This window comes from Ranitomeya variabilis, chromosome 8 (genome assembly GCF_051348905.1).
Source record: "Ranitomeya variabilis isolate aRanVar5 chromosome 8, aRanVar5.hap1, whole genome shotgun sequence".
Lineage (NCBI taxonomy): Eukaryota > Metazoa > Chordata > Amphibia > Anura > Dendrobatidae > Ranitomeya > Ranitomeya variabilis.
Window position 1 is genome coordinate 37461449 of NC_135239.1, and position 21118 is coordinate 37482566.

A 21118-nucleotide genomic window follows, 5' to 3' on the forward strand; every position below is an offset into this window, starting at 1 on the left:
AGAAAGCCTATTTATTTTTTTTTTTAAATATTATTGGGTTTCTAAAGTCTCCCTGAAAAAACAAAAAATACATAAAAAAACAGTGGGAGAGTAATATTGCCCTTTCAGCTTGTGTGCCAGTCTTGACTCCTGGGTGTGCCACCTCTCTCCCTTTCATTCAGTGGGCCATAGAAAGCCTATTTATTTTTTTTTTAAAATATTATTGGGTTTCTAAAGTCTCCCTGAAAAAAAAAAAAAAACCTAAAAAAACAGTGGGAGAGTAATATTGCCCTTTCAGCTTGTGTGCCAGTCTTGACTCCTGGGTGTGCCACCTCTCTCCCTCTCATTCAGTGGGCCATAGAAAGCCTATTTATTTTTTTTTTAAAATATTATTGGGTTTCTAAAGTCTCCCTGAAAAAACAAAAAATACATAAAAAAACAGTGGGAGAGTAATATTGCCCTCTCAGCTTGTGTGCCAGTCTTGACTCCTGGGTGTGCCACCTCTCTCTCTCTAATTGTGGGCCATAGAAAGCCTTTTTTTTTTTTTTTTTTAATATTATTTGGTTTCTAAAGTCTCCCTGAGAAAAAAAAAAAAATAAATTAGGTGGGAGATTAATATTGACATTAGTGCTTGAGTGACAGTCCTGCGTGTGTGTCATCTCTGTGATTTTGTGCCACAGAAAACAGAGTGTGTAACATTGTGCCTGATTTTCCTTGTGGTCTCACCAACCTGTTAAGGGATATTGAAATCATACTGAAGTTATAGCTCACCGTGTAAGTTGTTTGACAGCAACAAATAAAGTTACTTTGGTTAAGATTTTAAAACAATGAGGAAGTCTGGTGCAAGAGGTCGTCGTGGGCGTTCATTGTCAGCTGGTAATGATGGTAGTGGTAGAGGAGCATCAGGTGGTCGTGGGGATAAAAATATTCCACCTAAGTCTGGAGCTGTGGAGCCAGTTTCGTCGTCAGGCTACACAAGGCCTCGAACGCTCTCTTTTCTGGGAGTAGGAAAACCGCTTTTAAAGGCGGAGCAGCAACAGCAAGTTTTGGCTTACATTGCAGACTCAGCCTCTAGCTCTTTTGCCTCCTCTTCCGAAACTGGTAAATGTAAAAGCAGCGCGTCGCTTGTGGATGTTCACGGTCAGGGACAAGTCGCTTCCTTGTCCTCCTCAGCAAAAACTACAACAAGAGAGAAGGATGCAGCAGGCGACACAACGGGTCACTCCATGGAGCTCTTTACACATACCGTCCCTGGCTTAGAAAGTGAAACATTTAACAGGCCATGCCCATTACAAGTATATTCTGACATGGAGTGCACTGATGCACAGCCACAGCCAGAGTACTATGCTGCTCCTTTGACTCAGACCACCACATTGCCCTCTCAGGGTACAGATCCACAATCAGACCCTGATGAGACTATGTTGCCCCGCCACGAACGCTATACCACCGACCGACACAGTGACACAGACGAAGTTGCACACGAGCTCGAAGAGGAGGTAATAGATGACCCAGTTATTGACCCCGATTGGCAGCCATTGGGGGAACAGGGTGCAGGCGGCAGTAGTTCAGAAGCGGAGGTGGAGGAGGGGCCGCAGCAGGCATCAACATCGCAACAGGTTACATCTGCCGGGCCCGTATCTGGCCCAAAACGCGTGTCAAAGCCAAAACCTGTTGGAGCACAGCGTTGCCATCCGGTTAAAGCTCAGTCTGCAATCCCTGAAAAGGGATCCGAGTCTAGGAAGAGTGCAGTCTGGCATTTTTTTAAACAACATCCAACTGATCAGCGCAAAGTCATCTGTCAAAAATGTTCAACTAGCTTAAGCAGAGGTCAGAATCTGAAAAGTCTAAATACTAGTTGCATGCATAGACACTTAACCACCATGCATTTTCAAGCCTGGACTAACTACCAAACGTCCCTCAAGGTTGTAGCACCCTCGGCCAATGAAGCTAGTCAGCAACGCAACATCCCTTCCGTCACTGTAAGGCCACCATTTTCCGCACCACAGGCAGTATCTGTGCAGGTTTCTTTGCCAGCCAAAAGCAGTCAGGGTCAGGGAATCACCAGTTTTGTAGGAGGAAATATTGCATCTAGGGCACCGGCGGAAACAATACCGTCTCCAACCGTCTCTCAGTCTGCCATGTACACCGGCACACCCGAAAGTTCCACGATCTCCAGCTCTCCAGTCCAGCTCACCCTACATGAGACTCTGGTTAGAAAAAGGAAGTACTTATCCTCGCATCCGCGTACACAGGGTTTTAACGCCCACATAGCTAGACTAATCTCGTTAGAGATGATGCCCTACCGGTTAGTTGAAAGCGAAGCTTTCAAAGCCCTGATGGAGTACGCTGAACCACGATACGAGCTACCCAGTCGACACTTTTTTTCCAGAAAAGCCATCCCAGCCCTGCACCAGCATGTTAAACAGCGCATCGTCCATGCACTCAGGCAATCTGTGAGTACAAAGGTGCACCTGACTACAGATGCATGGACCAGTAGGCATGGCCAGGGACGTTATGTGTCCATCACGGCACACTGGGTGAATGTGGTGGATGCAGGGTCCACAGGCGACATCAATTTAGGGACAGTTGTGCCTAGCCCACGGTCTAGGAAACAGTTGGCTGTAGGCGTTCGCACCCCCTCCTCCTCCTCCTCCTCGTCCTCCTGCAGAAGCTACAGCTCTTCCACAGAACGCAGTCTGCCAACCACTCCATCGGCAGATGACACTGTTGCACACCAGTTGTCCCATTATGGGCCAGCTACTGCCAAGCGTCAGCAGGCTGTATTGGCTATGAAGTGCTTGGGCGACAATAGACACACCGCGGAAGTTCTGTCCGAGTTCTTGCAACAAGAAACGCAGTCGTGGCTGGGCACAGTAGATCTTGAGGCAGGCAAGGTAGTGAGTGATAACGGAAGGAATTTCATGGCTGCCATCTCCCTTTCCCAACTGAAACACATTCCTTGCCTGGCTCACACCTTAAACCTGGTGGTGCAGTGCTTATTGAAAACTTATCCTGGGTTCTCCGACCTGCTCCTCAAAGTGCGTGCACTTTGCTCACATATCCGACGTTCGCCTGTACACGCCAGCCGTATGCAGACCTATCAGCGGTCTTTGAACCTTCCCCAGCATCGCCTAATCATAGACGTTGCAACAAGGTGGAACTCAACACTGCACATGCTTCAGAGACTGTGCGAACAGAGGCGTGCTGTTATTTATTTGTGGGAGGATACACGGGCAGGCAGTAGGATGGCAGACATGGAGTTGTCAGGTGTGCAGTGGTCTAAGATACAAGACATGTGTCAAGTCCTTCAGTGCTTTGAGGAATGCACACGGCTGGTTAGTGCAGACAACGCCGTAATAAGCATGAGCATCCCCCTAATGCGTCTGCTGATGCAAAGTTTGACGCACATAAAGGAGCAGGCGTCTGCACCAGAGGAAGAGGAAAGCCTTGATGACAGTCAGCCATTGTCTGGTCAGGGCAGTGTACAGGACGAGGTAGCGGGCGAAGAGGAGGTGGAGGACGAGGAGGATGATGGGGATGAGTATATTTTTAATGCCGAACCTTTCCCGGGGGCACAGGAATTTGGTTGCGTGTCACGGCCGGGTTCTGGTTTTTTGAGGGACACAAGTGACGTAGATTTGCCTGCAACTGCCCCTCAACCAATCACAACCGGAGATTTGACAACTGGAACTTTGGCCCACATGGCGGATTATGCCTTACGTATCCTAAAAAGGGACACACGCATTACGAAAATGATGAACGATGACGATTACTGGTTGGCCTGCCTCCTTGATCCACGCTATAAAGGCAAATTGCAAAATATTATGCCACATGAGAACTTGGAACTAATATTAGCAACCAAACAATCAACTCTTGTTGACCGTTTGCTTCAGGCATTCCCAGCACACAGCGCACGTGATCGTTCTCACACGAGCTCCAGGGGGCAGCAGACTAGGAGTGTTAGGGGTGCACACATCAGAAGTGGCATTGGACAGAGGGGTTTTCTGACCAGGTTGTGGAGTGATTTTGCTATGACCGCAGACAGGACAGGTACTGCTGCATCAATTGAAAGTGACAGGAGACAACATTTGTCCAGTATGGTTACTAACTATTTTTCATCCCTTATCGATGTTCTCCCTCAACCGTCATTCCCATTTGATTACTGGGCCTCCAAATTAGACACCTGGCCAGAATTGGCAGAATATGCATTGCAGGAGCTTGCTTGCCCGGCAGCAAGTGTCCTATCAGAAAGAGTATTCAGTGCTGCAGGTTCAATATTAACCGAAAAAAGGACTCGTCTGGCTACCCAAAATGTTGACGATCTAACATTCATTAAAATGAACCACAACTGGATTTCGAAATCTTTTGCCCCACCTTGCCCGGCCGACACCTAGCTTTCCTATGAAAAGCTCTTGCCTGTGAATTACTTTTCTAATGTCTAATTTGCTGCAGCTGATTGTACAGCATACGACATGTTTACACCTCCCTAAATGGCAAAACTCCCCACACGGGGCCGTGGTATCGCGACTTGGCGCAAGCACCCGTGAGACTGCTGTTTGTCTGAAGAGGTGGGTGTGCTCGCTTTTGGTTGACGGCATTGCTACTGGGTCCCTCATAGTACAATGTAGTGTCTCTGGCGGTGGTGGTGCGCACCCAACGTCAGACACACCGTTGTAACATGAGGGGCCCTGGGGCGGTCCCGCCGGCCTCAAGAGAGTTCCCCCCTACCCCAGCTCAAAATGTGCTCTACCACGTGCAAAATTATGTCGCACAGCTCCACCAATCTTTAGTCTATTCGCTGACATCATTCAATGTCTGGCACTGACAATACAAATTTGTAGACATCTATGATGCAACTTAAAGTAGTCTGTGTCTGTGTCCTATATTGGCACCATTAAATAGTTACTGCCAAATTACTATGTCAGAAACTCAGTAGATGAGCCCACCCCTGTACCTAAGTATGCCACCTTTTTTTTTTGTTTTGGTTGTTTTGCGAGACATTAACATCTATTTATATTTTGGGAGTACTGGGACAGACACTCCTTGCACTACTCCTCCACTCACCACCAAGCTGCCTGTGTATCCATGTAACCGCTGTAAAACTGCCATGAGCCTATTGTTTGTTATTTTAGGCCTTTGATAGCCTGTCTGCGGCCCCTACTTGCAATACTCCTCCACTGACCACCAAGCTGCCTGCCCGTGTATCCATGTAACCGCTGTGAAACTGCCATGAGCCTATTGTTTGTTATTTTAGGCCTTTGATAGCCTGTCTGCGGTCCCTACTTTAAATACTCCTCCACTCACCACCACCAAGCTGCCTGCCCGTGTATCCATGTAACCGCTGTAAAACTGCCATGAGCCTATTGTTTGTTATGTTAGGCCTTTGATAGCCTGTCTGCGGTCCCTACTTTAAATACTCCTCCACTCACCACCAAGCTGCCTGCCCGTGTATCCATGTAACCGCTGTAAAACTGCCATAAGCCTATTGTTTGTTATGTTAGGCCTTTGATAGCCTGTCTGCGGTCCCTACTTTAAATACTCCTCCACTGACCACCAAGCTGCCTGCCCGTGTATCCATGTAACCGCTGTGAAACTGCCATGAGCCTATTGTTTGTTATGTTAGGCCTTTGATAGCCTGTCTGCGGTCCCTACTTTAAATACTCCTCCACTGACCAGACCACTGCTGCCCGTGTACCCCTGGAACCAATTATAAAGTGCCTACAGCCAGCCCATTTTCTTATGTTAGGCCTTTGAAGCCTGTCTGCGGTCCCTACTTTAAATACTCCTCCACTGACCACCAAGCTGCCTGCCCGTGTATCCATGTAACCGCTGTAAAACTGCCATGAGCCTATTGTTTGTTATTTTAGGCCTTTGATAGCCTGTCTGCGGCCCCTACTTGCAATACTCCTCCACTGACCACAATGCTGCCTGGAGTGCCTGCCTGTGTATCCATGTAACCGATGTAAAACTGCCATGACTGCCTACTGTTTGTTATTTTAGGCCTTTGATAGCCTGTCTGCAGCCCCTACTTGCAATACTCCTCCACTGACCACCAAGCTGCCTGCCCGTGTATCCATGTAACCGCTGTGAAACTGCCATGAGCCTATTGTTTGTTATGTTAGGCCTTTGATAGCCTGTCTGCGGTCCCTACTTTAAATACTCCTCCACTGACCAGACCACTGCTGCCCGTGTACCCCTGGAACCAATTATAAAGTGCCTACAGCCAGCCCATTTTCTTATGTTAGGCCTTTGAAGCCTGTCTGCGGTCCCTACTTTAAATACTCCTCCACTGACCACCAAGCTGCCTGCCCGTGTATCCATGTAACCGCTGTAAAACTGCCATGAGCCTATTGTTTGTTATTTTAGGCCTTTGATAGCCTGTCTGCGGCCCCTACTTGCAATACTCCTCCACTGACCACAATGCTGCCTGGAGTGCCTGCCTGTGTATCCATGTAACCGATGTAAAACTGCCATGACTGCCTACTGTTTGTTATTTTAGGCCTTTGATAGCCTGTCTGCAGCCCCTACTTGCAATACTCCTCCACTGACCACACCAATGCTGCCCGTGTACCCCTGGAACCTATTTAAAAGTTCATAGAGCCTAGTTATATATTTTATTTACTATTAATAAGGCCATGATGGACTACGCTGTACCACGCTACAAGCTAACCAGTCGACACTTCTTTTGCGAGAAAAGCCATCCCAACCCTCCACCAGCATGTAGAAGACCGCATTGTCCATGCACTCTGGCAATCTGTGAGTACAAAGGTGCACCTGACAACAGACGCATGGACCTGTAGGCATGGCCACGGAAGATTACGTGTCCATTACGGCGCAATGGGTTAATGTGGTGGATGCATGGTCCACAGGGGACAGCCTACTAAGTCTGTCTGCAGTCCCTAATTCAAATTGTCCTCCACTGTCTAAATCGGAACTTCCACCTTCTGGCTTTCGGCCTATAGTATCAGAAATTAAACTGCATTTGGCCTTCAACTTTGGTTAGGGCCTACTAACGGCTTCTGCCCCTCCCTGGTGTTGCCCTCAACTAAATAAAGCTGAGCTTCAACCTTCCGGCTCTCATTATGTGGTTTAAAAAAAAAAAATGGTGGTTAGGGCCTACTAACGGCTTCTGCCCCTCCCTGGTGTTGCCCTCAACTAAATAAAGCTGAGCTTCAACCTTCCGGCTCTCATTATGTGGTTTAAAAAAAAAAAATGGTGGTTAGGGCCTACTAACGGCTTCTGCCCCTCCCTGGTGTTGCCCTCAACTAAATAAAGCTGAGCTTCAACCTTCTGCTCCAAATTACCATTTTAAAAAATGCAATAGGCTTTTCAGGCCTACTAAAGGTGTCTGTCTGTGTGCCCCTCCCTGGTGTTGTCCTCAACTAAATAAAGCTGAGCTTCAACCTTCCGGCTCTCATTATGTGGTTTTAAAAAAAAAAATGGTGGTTAGGGCCTACTAACGGCTTCTGCCCCTCCCTGGTGTTGTCCTCAACTAAATAAAGCTGAGCTTCAACCTTCCGGCTCTCATTATGTGGTTTTAAAAAAAAAAATGGTGGTTAGGGCCTACTAACGGCTTCTGCCCCTCCCTGGTGTTGTCCTCAACTAAATAAAGCTGAGCTTCAACCTTCCGGCTCTCATTATGTGGTTTTAAAAAAAAAATGGTGGTTAGGGCCTACTAACGGCTTCTGCCCCTCCCTGGTGTTGCCCTCAACTAAATAAAGCTGAGCTTCAACCTTCTGCTCCAAATTACCATTTTGAAAAATGCAATAGGCTTTTCAGGCCTACAAAAGGTGTCTGTCTGTGTGCCCCTCCCTGGTGTTGTCCTCAACTAAATAAAGCTGAGCTTCAACCTTCCGGCTCTCATTATGTGGTTTTAAAAAAAAAAATGGTGGTTAGGGCCTACTAACGGCTTCTGCCCCTCCCTGGTGTTGTCCTCAACTAAATAAAGCTGAGCTTCAACCTTCCGGCTCTCATTATGTGGTTTTAAAAAAAAAAATGGTGGTTAGGGCCTACTAACGGCTTCTGCCCCTCCCTGGTGTTGTCCTCAACTAAATAAAGCTGAGCTTCAACCTTCCGGCTCTCATTATGTGGTTTTAAAAAAAAAATGGTGGTTAGGGCCTACTAACGGCTTCTGCCCCTCCCTGGTGTTGTCCTCAACTAAATAAAGCTGAGCTTCAACCTTCCGGCTCTCATTATGTGGTTTTAAAAAAAAAAATTGTGGTTAGGGCCTACTAACGGCTTCTGCCCCTCCCTGGTGTTGTCCTCAACTAAATAAAGCTGAGCTTCAACCTTCCGGCTCTCATTATGTGGTTTTAAAAAAAAAAATGGTGGTTAGGGCCTACTAACGGCTTCTGCCCCTCCCTGGTGTTGTCCTCAACTAAATAAAGCTGAGCTTCAACCTTCCGGCTCTCATTATGTGGTTTTAAAAAAAAAATGGTGGTTAGGGCCTACTAACGGCTTCTGCCCCTCCCTGGTGTTGTCCTCAACTAAATAAAGCTGAGCTTCAACCTTCCGGCTCTCATTATGTGGTTTTAAAAAAAAAAATGGTGGTTAGGGCCTACTAACGGCTTCTGCCCCTCCCTGGTGTTGTCCTCAACTAAATAAAGCTGAGCTTCAACCTTCCGGCTCTCATTATGTGGTTTTAAAAAAAAAATGGTGGTTAGGGCCTACTAACGGCTTCTGCCCCTCCCTGGTGTTGCCCTCAACTAAATAAAGCTGAGCTTCAACCTTCTGCTCCAAATTACCATTTTGAAAAATGCAATAGGCTTTTCAGGCCTACAAAAGGTGTCTGTCTGTGTGCCCCTCCCTGGTGTTGTCCTCAACTAAATAAAGCTGAGCTTCAACCTTCCGGCTCTCATTATGTGGTTTTAAAAAAAAAAATGGTGGTTAGGGCCTTCTAACGGCTTCTGCCCCTCCCTGGTGTTGTCCTCAACTAAATAAAGCTGAGCTTCAACCTTCCGGCTCTCATTATGTGGTTTTAAAAAAAAAAATGGTGGTTAGGGCCTACTAACGGCTTCTGCCCCTCCCTGGTGTTGTCCTCAACTAAATAAAGCTGAGCTTCAACCTTCCGGCTCTCATTATGTGGTTTTAAAAAAAAAATGGTGGTTAGGGCCTACTAACGGCTTCTGCCCCTCCCTGGTGTTGCCCTCAACTAAATAAAGCTGAGCTTCAACCTTCTGCTCCAAATTACCATTTTGAAAAATGCAATAGGCTTTTCAGGCCTACTAAAGGTGTCTGTCTGTGTGCCCCTCCCTGGTGTTGTCCTCAACTAAATAAAGCTGAGCTTCAACCTTCCGGCTCTCATTATGTGGTTTAAAAAAAAAAAATGGTGGTTAGGGCCTACTAACGGCTTCTGCCCCTCCCTGGTGTTGTCCTCAACTAAATAAAGCTGAGCTTCAACCTTCCGGCTCTCATTATGTGGTTTTAAAAAAAAAATGGTGGTTAGGGCCTACTAACGGCTTCTGCCCCTCCCTGGTGTTGCCCTCAACTAAATAAAGCTGAGCTTCAACCTTCTGCTCCAAATTACCATTTTGAAAAATGCAATAGGCTTTTCAGGCCTACAAAAGGTGTCTGTCTGTGTGCCCCTCCCTGGTGTTGTCCTCAACTAAATAAAGCTGAGCTTCAACCTTCCGGCTCTCATTATGTGGTTTAAAAAAAAAAAATGGTGGTTAGGGCCTACTAACGGCTTCTGCCCCTCCCTGGTGTTGCCCTCAAGTAAATAAAGCTGAGCTTCAACCTTCTGCTCCAAATTACCATTTTAAAAAATGCAATAGGCTTTTCCGGCCTACTAAAGGTGTCTGCCCCTCCCTGGTGTTGTCCTCAACTGAACAAAGCTGAGCTTCCACATTCTGGCTTTCGCCCTATACTATCAGATATTAAACTGCATTTGGCCTACTAGTGTGGTTAGGCCCTTGAAACAGTGTCTGCTGCTCTTGGGTTTGCTACTCCACTGAACAAAGCAATGCCGCCTGTTTAGTCCTGTTACCAATTTTGAACTGCATGTAGCCTACTTTATTCTTTGGCCCTATATCTGTTTCCTCCTCATCCTGCCCATTGCCCAGCCACTGCTAAATGAGTCTGCTGGTACATTGACCTAGACCACTACATTCCCCTTGTACTCTACACAGCCAGAATCTGTCCCTGCTGAAAGTAAGGTTCCCCTTCCCGCATGTTATACCACCTTACACAGGGACAAAGAGGAAGGTGCAGATGAAAGTGCAGGTTCCTTCATCAGGTGGGGGGGCATACTCGTTGGCGACGTCACTGGCACAGGGCCCCTCAGAGTACGCAAAAGTGTCGCTGCTGGTGGGAGGCGCCCCCGCCATGCAAACACACCGCCGTACTTTGAGGGGCCCTGTGCCAGTGGCAATGCGAACGAGTGGGCCCCCCCCCTGCTTGCTCAGGATCACAGCACTTGCAACTTTTAAATACTTACCTTTCCCTGCAACACCGCCGTGACGTAGTCCGCATTTCCTGGGCCCACGAAAAACTTGAGCCAGCCCTACTCCCCCCACAACTTTCACCCAATTCCCTATGCCCAACTATTATTATACAGTTAATTAAGATTGGCAAGCTTCAGAAACAAGAATGGATGTTTTTGGCATTAAAATGGGCACTGTAGGTGTTTTCCTGGCCTCCACTCACTGCCGACTATGCTTCCCCATTGACTTGCATTGGGTTTCGTGTTTCGGTCGATCCCCGACTTTTAGCGATAATCGGCCGACTGCACTCGACTCGACTCTGGACAAAATCGGGTTTCCCAAAACCCTACTCGATCTTAAAAAAATGAAAGTCGCTCAACCCTACTGGTGAGTTCTCCATCAACGAAAGTCTTCAAACAGAGGCTGGACAGACATCTGTCTGAGATGGTTTAGTGAAACCTGCATTGAGCAGGGGGTTGGGCATTATGACCCTGGAGGTCCCACCAACTCAAAAAGACTTTATAAGTAAAAGTTCCAATTGGGAACTCTTCTGGCGCCACCCCCAGCCAGCTTCTCCGAACGCCGCGGCAGGTGATTGACATGTGTCTCCCTTTGTACACACTACACATAAACACTTTGTTGAGCGGGCACCATCCAAGAAAAGGGGATCACCATATGTACACACTAGTGGGAGACCTGTCAATCACCTGCAGGTAAAAAGAGCCAGGGAAGGACAGAGCCAGACTAGTTTACTTTCTGGCTATATTCCAGATCTTTTAACTATATTATTTCTGAAACATCGAAGCATTTCAGAGAAAAATATTAATTGTTATTCATGCAACTCGCAGATGTGACAGCATGAATCAGATGACCGGATCCCTTTAAACACAGTTCACCCTTCTACAATAATGAACACTTTACCCTCAGTATCAGTTCATTATTACTGCTCTACAAGATGGATTTTCTCAATGATATGGCTCAGATCTCTAGTCTGTTTTATCCACGAAACAAAGATTAAAGGCAAGACGTCTTAATTTCTGGAAGGATTTCACATTATAATCCATTATACTTTAATCGAGCCCACAAACCTTTTTCACACTGTCCACACGTAGATGGTCAGATTGATTTCACAACTTGAAGTTTTGCAGAGAATACGAGTAATTTTGGAGCGTCAATGGAGAATAACATTTTACGATTATCTAGACACAGCTGTAGTAAACCCTAGACAATATGTGACGTGCCATTATTCAGGCAGATGGAATTTTTATTCCATTTATCCATATTTACTGCCAAGCTTGCTTTCTGACAGTCACTGATACGGCTAGTTTTATAGGTAGATAGAGGGATTAATACAGAAGAAGGTAAATAATGGGGCCCATGCATCTGTCTAAAGCAGAAAAATGACACAAGACATCAGAAAATATGATGCTCGAAATGGACACCGCATTTTTCAATGCATTGAACCAATTTACACCCTTAATACGAACAGCCTTGTCCCTTCCTATTATGATCTACGGAAAATTGTAGAACCAACCAGTAACAACATATAGACTGTAGTTCATAAACCAGTTTAAGGATCACACAAAAGGTAAAAAACTATAATCACAGTTATCTTGACTATTAAAAAGGTCCTATGGTGATTGCATGGACACATTACACATCTTAAAAAAAAGACGTTGAAAAACTGGAGCAAGTTCAGAGAAGAGCAACCAGGATGGTGAGTGGACTGTAAAGTATGTCCTACGAGGAACGGTTAAATCATCTGGGAATGTTTAGCTTGCAAAAAAGAAAGCTAAGAGGAGACCTAATAGCTGTCTACAAATATCTAAGATGTCACAGTGTAGAGGGATCATCATTATTCTCATTTGCACATGGAAACACGAGATGCAATGGAATGAAACAAAGGGAAAAGATAGAGATTAGATATTAGAAAAAACTTTTTGAAAGTGAGGGTGATCAATGAGTGGAACAGGCTGCCACGAGAGGTGGTGAGTTCTCCTTCAATGGAAGTCTTCAAACAGAGGCTGGACAGACATCTGTCTGAGATGGTTTAGTGAATCTTGAACTGAGCAGGGGGTTGGACACGATGATCCTGGAGGGCGCTTCTAACTCGATTATTCTATTATTTCATAGCATTAACATACTATGATGTAATAGTCCATCATGGAACAGGATAGGGTTTAACTGTGTCCTTTACTTCTACATCCAATCTTTAAATAGGCTTTTCCTTTTATAGGCCAATCATAGGTTGTCCTGATGTCACCAGCAATCTGCTGCAATTTGCAGTCGGGAACCTTGACGAGAGTGTTTAAGTCAATAGCAGTTGAAATCAATAGGTTTGTGATTGTGAAGATGAGAAATGGTCAGTACAGGCTAATTTATAGAGATCATGAACACTCCTTCCTCAGAATGCACTAATAGAATATATGAAATGGCTTTTCTCGAACCCACAACCCCTTTAACTTTGTTGATAAATACTATCGGAATCGATCCATAACCCACTTCTCATTAAGAAAAAAAAAGTCACGATGGATCCTGTAAACACTCAGTGCAGACATACTACAAGTATGCTAATATGAAAAGCATGATTATTACATATATAACTGACACAAGCAATGTATTAGAAAAAGGGTTATTCCCATAATCACATTGATATCACAAAGTAGAGTCAATTCGTACATTTTGTTTATACACAGACTAAGCCCAACATAATGTATTTTTATTGTACATTTGTATTTTTTTCATGTCTTTCTGTTCCTCTGTGCATCCAGCTTTCCATAGCTCAAGGAATGATCCTATTCTTGCACTGATAAATCTACAGTTCCCAGTAACATCTTGCTTCTCCTCAGTGCTTCATACCTCTCCCTCTGCACTCCTATGTGCCCCTGACTAGCCTCACTCAGAATTGTCATCAACCCAATTTAAACATAGAAGTCACCATATGCTTCTGTGCATTCTCAGCTTCTATACAATACCCTGGATGACCAATTATATTTTCTGCTATCTACAGTACATCACTATAGCTACCATTGTGTTTTTACAAATTTAGCAGAGCAGAGCTCCACTCTCCTTTCCTCCTCCACAATGGTGCTTGTAATAACTAGGCTTTGCAGAGCTGAGCTAGGTTTCTAGCCTTCTACTGACAGATCAATGATGCGAAAGTGCAAATGTTGTTCTGATGATACACATAGCACAGGATTATCTTCTGCTATATGCATTATGCTATATGCAGAGCAGCATTTGCAATTTCACATTACTGATCTGTCAGCAGCAGGCATCAAACACAGCTCAGCTCTGCCATGCCTAATAACTACAAGATCCATTGTGGAGGAGGACAGGAGTGTTGAGCTCTGTTGAAAACGCTATTGAAAAAGCTATTATGGTCTACAGATCAGACAGCTACAGTAATGTAGATGGCTAAAGATAAAATAGGTCACTGGCAGGGGACTGTGCAGGAGCAGCGAGGGCACAGAAGCATAGAATGCATTCTAAAAGTATTTATCAGAGGTGGGAGCACGGGAGCAATTAAAATTGATATTTTTGGGGATACACAAGGGGAGAGAACACGTTTTGATAGATATGTTAGTGGAATAAAGTACAGAAGCAGATGAAGGTGGTGGCATTTGTTAAGAGACTCAATATAAGTGGTGACAGGTTCCCTTTAAGGAATTATTCCCATGATCACAATGTGGTACTATAATAATGTACACATAGATTTATTCATGTGTGTCAATATAACTCATTTTTAAATCATATGCACCTGCACACTAAAATCTAGACATTTTGTAGATATTCTGGCATTAATCATGTCAGCGCTGAGGTTAACATGCTTGAAAGCGATGCAGCCGCATGTACTTTTATAGATGTGTTCACTATTACCCTTCTCAAAATTCTCACAATACAACTCAATATATTATTGTGACATGCTAGCAAAACTGTTTTCTGCCTGCAAAACACATAGTACGGTAATTACTGGGTGGCCATCAATAGTCACATCTACTATATAATCGTCTAATTCTGTTTGTCTGTAACGGAAATCCCGCATCGCTGATTGGTCGCGCCAGCCGCCCGTGACCAATCAGTGACAGGCACAGTTCTGTCAGTCACAGTGCCATGTAGTTCAGTCACGCTTACTGAACAAGTTCTGTCAGTCACAGTGCCACATAGTTCACTCACATTTACTGAACAAGTTCTCTCAGTCACAGGGCCACGTAGTTCAGTCATGTTTACTGAATAAGTTCTGTCAGTCACGTTTACTGAACAAGTTCTGTCAGCCACAGTGCCACGAAGTTCAGTCACGTTTACTGAAAAAGTTCTGTCAGCCACAGTGCCACGAAGTTCAGTCACGTTTACTGAAAAAGTTCTGTCAGTCACAGTGCCACGTAGTTCAGTCACGTTTACTGAACAAGTTCTGTCAGTCACATTTACTGAACAAGTTCTGTCAGCCACAGTACCACGAATTTCAGTCACGTTTACTGAACAAGTTCTGTCAGCCACAGTGCCACGAATTTCAGTTACGTTTACTGAACAAGTTCTGTCAGTCACGTTTACTGAACAAGTTCTGTCAGTCACAGTGTCACGTAGTTCAGTCACGTTTACTTCATAAATAAACTACATACATACTCTAGAATACCCGATGCGTTAGAATCAGGCCACCATCTAGTATAGCATAAATGTCTCCCAACAGAGTATCACCACAATTTTCTTTTGATAGCTGGTCTCTCTCCAAATTAGAATATATCGAACCAATAGGAAATGTTAATACTAGGGTTGTACTTCAATGGACAATGAAGGGTAAGTTAATGAGCAAATAGAGTCCAACGCGCTATAGGTTATGAAATTAATATTCAGAAATATGGTGTAGGGTACTGAACAATGGTTGTACCTAAAATATTCATGACCAAACAAAAAATGCAAGAAAAAATTCTTCTAGCAGTTTTTGTGGAGTAAAAGTGTCATGAATATGGTCTTCTTTCACCATCCATTTTACACTATGTTGCCAGTAAACGCTTCGTTTGCAAAATACCCTTTTGTTGCATTCTTCTTTGGATGCAGCTACCCTATGGGGTGCCTGTTTTGACCGATTTTCAGCTCTATAGAGAACATACATCAAGTATCAGTTTATTGCGCAGGTGTTAAAAAAAAAAAAAAAAATCTTCCAGTCCGCTGTGAGTTGGATAATGTTGTATGAATGAATTGGGTCTCTCCGTATGAGTGTGTTCTAGTACTGCAGGTGCTATTCTTTCAGCTCCACAACCCCCCGCTACGTCTTTCAGAAGTTGTTTTGAACCTTTAAAACTAAATGGAAATGTGTTTGCGCCAGTAACACATCGAATATAGAATATAAACATCTTTGTTCTGTGGTTATTGAAAAGTTGTCAGATTGGAATAATAATTCACATTTTGATCTTGAACTCTGTAAAATTCTGCCACATTCATTTAGAAACATTTTCATTGAGTTGTTATTTTTACTTATGTGGATTAAAATGATTTTAAAACAGTATAATAGCATGGCAGGTTTTTGGCAGAAATCTCAAAATTCTCCCACACTCATTTAGGAAGGATTACTAATTGTCTCTCAGTTATTTTAACTCTTGTACTTCTGTTTTACACTTTGCATAATCATCTTCATTATTATCTGAAAGAGGATCTTTCACCAAATTTTTCTTATTAAATTGCTCTCAGCTATGGTGGAGGCGTGTTCTTCTTTCCTCTGAATATTGCAGGTTGTTTATTGATTGGTCAGCATTATACAGGGAGAAGAGCTATGGTGGAGGCGTGTTCTTCTTTCCCCTGAATATTGTAGTCTGCTTATGATTGGTCAGCATTATACAGGGAGAAGAAGTACACACCCCATTATCTGATAATTTTTGTTAAATCCAAGTGGGTTAATTCACTAACAGCCAAATACTTTGATTGCTAATATTTCTGTATTGGAGAGAGAAAAAACCCCAAAACATTTTATTCAGTTCTGCAGCTATTATTTTATTGTGTATTAAGTTTAACATGAAATATTTAGTGAAAGGTCCACTTTGTGTTTGGAAAAACAAAATCCTCGGTGTCAAATGTAAAACTAAATAAAACAAACATTTCATAATAAACCAAAGACCCAAGTCTTGTTTTTTTTCCATTAAGGGTCTCCCCTTGTCTACCATTTGTTATGAAATGCTCAAAAATGGGGCAAACTAATGTATGCCAGCACATCAAACTGTGCGGCTCACAGAACCAACATTAAGGGCTGTAAAATATGCCTGGTATTTAGCTGAAAAGGACATTTGGGAGCCAATATCACTAGAGGGAGCTTAGGAGGTATTATACTACATTAGTTGTATATATTAAACGCTACAAGAAAGTGGGCAGTATCCTCCCACGCTTCCACTAAAGGCGGCTGAAGGGAATCAGCATGTCTTCCTTTAAATGCTGAGGATTTGGAGCCATGGATAAGAAAAACAAAGGCTATCTATAAAATTATATGACAAAATTAATTGGCACATAATTTTAAACCTTTAAATTGCAAGATATTAAAAAGCAGAAAGAGATTTGCCTTAAGGACATGGAAATTGGTTTGACCATTAGCTCCTTCCATTTTGTAACCAGTATGAATGTATTGGAGTACTCGTTTGTCGAATATGTATTTGACAGGGGTCATGCACATCACAAAATCTCTAAAAAAGTTGTCCTGGACTAATATATTCATGACAAGATAGGATAGATCATTTATATAAGATCATTGAATGTCCAGTACTTCCATCAATCATGTTACCAGGTCCACTGGCCACCAGAAATATGCATCGTAAAAGATGGAACATAATAATTCGGTATACTGTGTAGTCTCGATTCTCAGGTACTGCTGCTCGGATTCCATTCACTTCAATAGGAGCTAATCTGTGGAGGTGCCGGAAACCAGCTGATTGGATATTGTTGACCTATCCCTAGGTCATCGATATGTTGAACCAGAAATACTCCTGTAATAAATCTGGTGAATATGAACTATAAATTATATTTCTTCTGTTATGTGTTGATACTTTTTGGATTTTACTTTCTATAATAAACTTTCCACAGACAGGTCATGATCTTAAAATGATTACTTTTTTCCTTACCTTCAGAACAGTCCTGCCCACTGTACCCCTCCTCGCACTCACAGACACCATCCTGGCATTGCCCTCGCCCACTGCAGGCATTCACACACCACATGCGTCCGCAGTCCTCTCCGGCATAACCATCTTGGCATACGCAGGTTCCATTGGCACAACGTCCTTTTCCCAAACAGTCACCTGGGCAGCGGAGCTCTGCACAGCCGATACCGGTGTATGGTTCTTGGCAGACACATTGTCCATCTTGACAGTGCCCATGTGGACTGCATTCCTCTGGGCATAACAGATCTGTACACCACTCCCCTGTGTAGTCTGGCTCACATACACAGATGCCCTCGATACAGGTACCTTTTCCAGAGCAGCCTAGGGGGCACAAGGGTTCTGAACAGTCTTCGCCTCCCCAACCTTGGCTGCATACGCAAGAGTCCAGACTAAAGTTTCCATGTCCGCTGCAAGGAGGTGCAAATTCTGTAAGACCTGTAAAAATGGAAAAGAATTATCCTATTTAATTACAGTGTCACAAAAATAAACAACCAGACTGAATAAACATAATGTCCTATAAAATTGCATACAGAGAACAGAAGAGGCCCTAGAGCAAAGATCAAATGACCTTCACCTCTAATTATAGTGCTGGATTTTAGATCTCAGGACAGAAGAACTTGATATTTCTTTAAACCATTACCCTATTTCCATGACCCTTGGGTTCTTTTCCCTATCACATGTTTTTTACATGTCTATTTGGAGAAGAAGTCCTGCAAAGTTCACACAATCTAATAGCTTAGAAGGGCTGAAATATATGATGGGGCTCTATATAGAAAGGATAAGAGGAGTGATGTTTAGAGGGATAGGGCTGTATACAGAAAAGTTGAGAGGAGTGATGTTTTGCGGGAAAGGGTTGTATATAAAGCAGAGAAGTAATGTACTGCAGAATCTGACTGTATATAGAGAGAGGGGTAATGTACTGAAGGATGGGGCTCTGTATAGAGGTGAGAGGAATGATGGTTTGCAGGACAGGGCTATATTTAAAGTAGAGGAGTAATGCACTGCAGAATATGACTGTATATAGAGGAGCGGGGTGAGGTACCTCAAGATGATACTATATATAAGAGGGGTTGAGAGGAGTGATCGTCTTCAGAATGGTGCTGTATATAGAGGAGGCTGAGAGGAATGATGTGATGCAGGAAGAAGATGTATACAAAGTGTTTGAGAAGGGAGAAGAGTGATGTTCTTGAGTAAGCCGCTGTGTATGGAAGGAATTAGAGGAGTGATGTACTGCATGATTAGGCTGTAAATAAAAGGTCTGAGAGGTATGATGTATTGCAGGATGGGACTTTGTATAGAGGGTCTGAGATTTAATTCTGCATATGAGAACAATGGTATGAAAGTGACTTCTGTGAATGGAACAATATTGAGCACATTCACTGCGGCATTGACTGTCGCACATGCTCACTATCATACCATTCACACGGGACTTTGGGTCCCTCATTTTCAAAATCAGGGGGGTCTTAGCAACCAGACACCATAAATTTATGGCATAACCCCTTTAACCTTAGGATACATCCTCATAGAAAATCACACAATGAGGCTCAAACCATGTCAGTTTGGTTTAGAATCAATGCATAAATTATATTTGCACAATATAATGCTGCATTTCATAAAAAGATGAAAGCGAGGAGAAAAATAGGAGCATACAGGTATATTTCATTAAAACGAGGCTTTATTGGTGAATATATAATTAACACGCATAATAGCAAAGTACAAAAAACACACAAAGCACAGATGTATACATAAATAATACAAGGATGTGTTTAAAAGAGAAATGGATGCACCCCCGGTGTATACATGCCGGTGAGCCTAATTGTGCATAGTTATGCTACACACAGGCGGCCGCTGCAGACACCCATATTGGTGTAACAGTGAAATGCATGCCAAGTGGCACAAAAGTAAAACGCTAGAGCAGCAGCACTTACCCGTGAGGGACACTTAGGCAGGATACACCGGTTAGGGTCCTCCAAACACGACCCCCGACGCGCGTTTCGCCCACAAAGAACAGGGCTTTTTCAAGGGAAGGTAACACTGGAGGCTTTAGACGTCCTTATATAGTACCAGTGGTGCAGCATATGATTAACGCCAGATCGTTGTAAGCGAATGGTTCCGGGTTTGTCGGCGCATGCGCGCGCGATGGGCCAAGCCCGACGTCACAGACCGCGTCATGCCGGGCGCGCGCACCCGGGGGGGGGAAGTAAACCCCAGAGCGCGCGCGCCAGGCAGTGTAGACGCGCCGGGACAGCGGGCGAGGCGAACCGCGCAGCGCAGGCGCGCCACCGTATACCAAAGGAGTGTCAATCCATAGCTGCGGAGATGGAGGGCGCAGGCGCGCACCACCAGCCGGGCAAAAAGTCACGGACCGCGTCATGCATCGCGCGGGCGCCCCGGAAAAGTCCAGGGCGCACGCGCGAAGCAGTGATGGACGCAGCCGGGGCAGAAAGCCGGGCAGGACGTGCAGCGCATGCGCACCACCGCAGCTAGGCTGCCATATTTGAGGCTATCAATACAGGTGACACTATAGAAAAGCGTTGAGTAAGTAGAACCATAATAGATTTTCAGCCACTGGAGAGCACATCATACAGTCATAAATGACAAGCAAGAAAACACCATTGAATTTAAACACCACTATTAACATGCCATACAGTATATGATACACTCCAATAGGTGGCTCCAGCAGAATAAGTCCAAATGCAGAGGCTTAAATTGTAGAAAATGAGCGGGTCCGACGGGATTTTGATTGGAATCAAAATATAGTCATTGTCGGCGGTGAATTCAGCTTGGACACGAAAGGGTTATACCAAATAAGGACGTCAATGCTTCAGATGTCATGATGCAACTAGAGGGTATATAAGAAAGATGCTAACAATTAAAAACAGTTAAAAGACAAAGAAAAAAGAGAGGACCCAAAGTGGGTATCCACTCCAAAGGGGAGATATTAACATTAGAGAGAACAGAGAAAGTATATACACAGGAGTATCAACAAATACTACAAAAATAAATAAACAAGACCTCTTAAATAGATAAGAATATAAGCAGAAAAAGATTATTCATGTGGAGGGTAGATGCCACATCCAAGGGGAAACACCTACCAGGGGTTAGAAGGTGTCATTGTGGATCCTGGTGTCCTCTTGGTCACCGCCGATGTGCAGACATTATATACGTGCATTGATCACGAGGATGGCCTCGCTGCAGTCCGCCTCTTCTTGGGAGCCTCCGACCTGGGTACCCCCCTGTGTGAGTTAATCCTCGAGCTGCTGCGCTTTGTCCTCACTCATAATTTTTTCATATTTAAGGACAGGTTATTTTTACAAAAACGCGGCACAGCCATGGGCGCGGCCTGCGCCCCCTCGTACGCCAATCTTTTCCTGGGTGCATGGGAGAGACAGATTTTTGGCGACGGGGGGGATGCGGGGCGTGGACCATGTGCTGTGCTGGCTAAGATATATTGATGATGTCCTTTTTCTGTGGGAGGGGACCGCGCAGCAGCTCGGGGATTTTATGGGCCAATTAAATGACAACTCGTTGAACATCAGGTTGACATACAACTCTGACTCAGAGTACATTGACTTTCTGGAT

At 44.3% G+C, this 21118-nt stretch overlaps 1 protein-coding gene across 3 annotated transcripts in view; it reads right to left on the reverse strand.

The window, feature by feature from the left end:
* Positions 1–21118, reverse strand: part of TNR (tenascin R) — a 492944-nt gene that overhangs the window by 217309 nt on the left and 254517 nt on the right. For all 3 annotated transcript variants that reach the window (XM_077278440.1, XM_077278441.1, XM_077278442.1), the window contains one exon: positions 17501–17971. In XM_077278440.1, coding sequence (XP_077134555.1) covers positions 17501–17971 — 471 coding nt within the window. The remainder of the gene's footprint in view (positions 1–17500; positions 17972–21118) is intronic.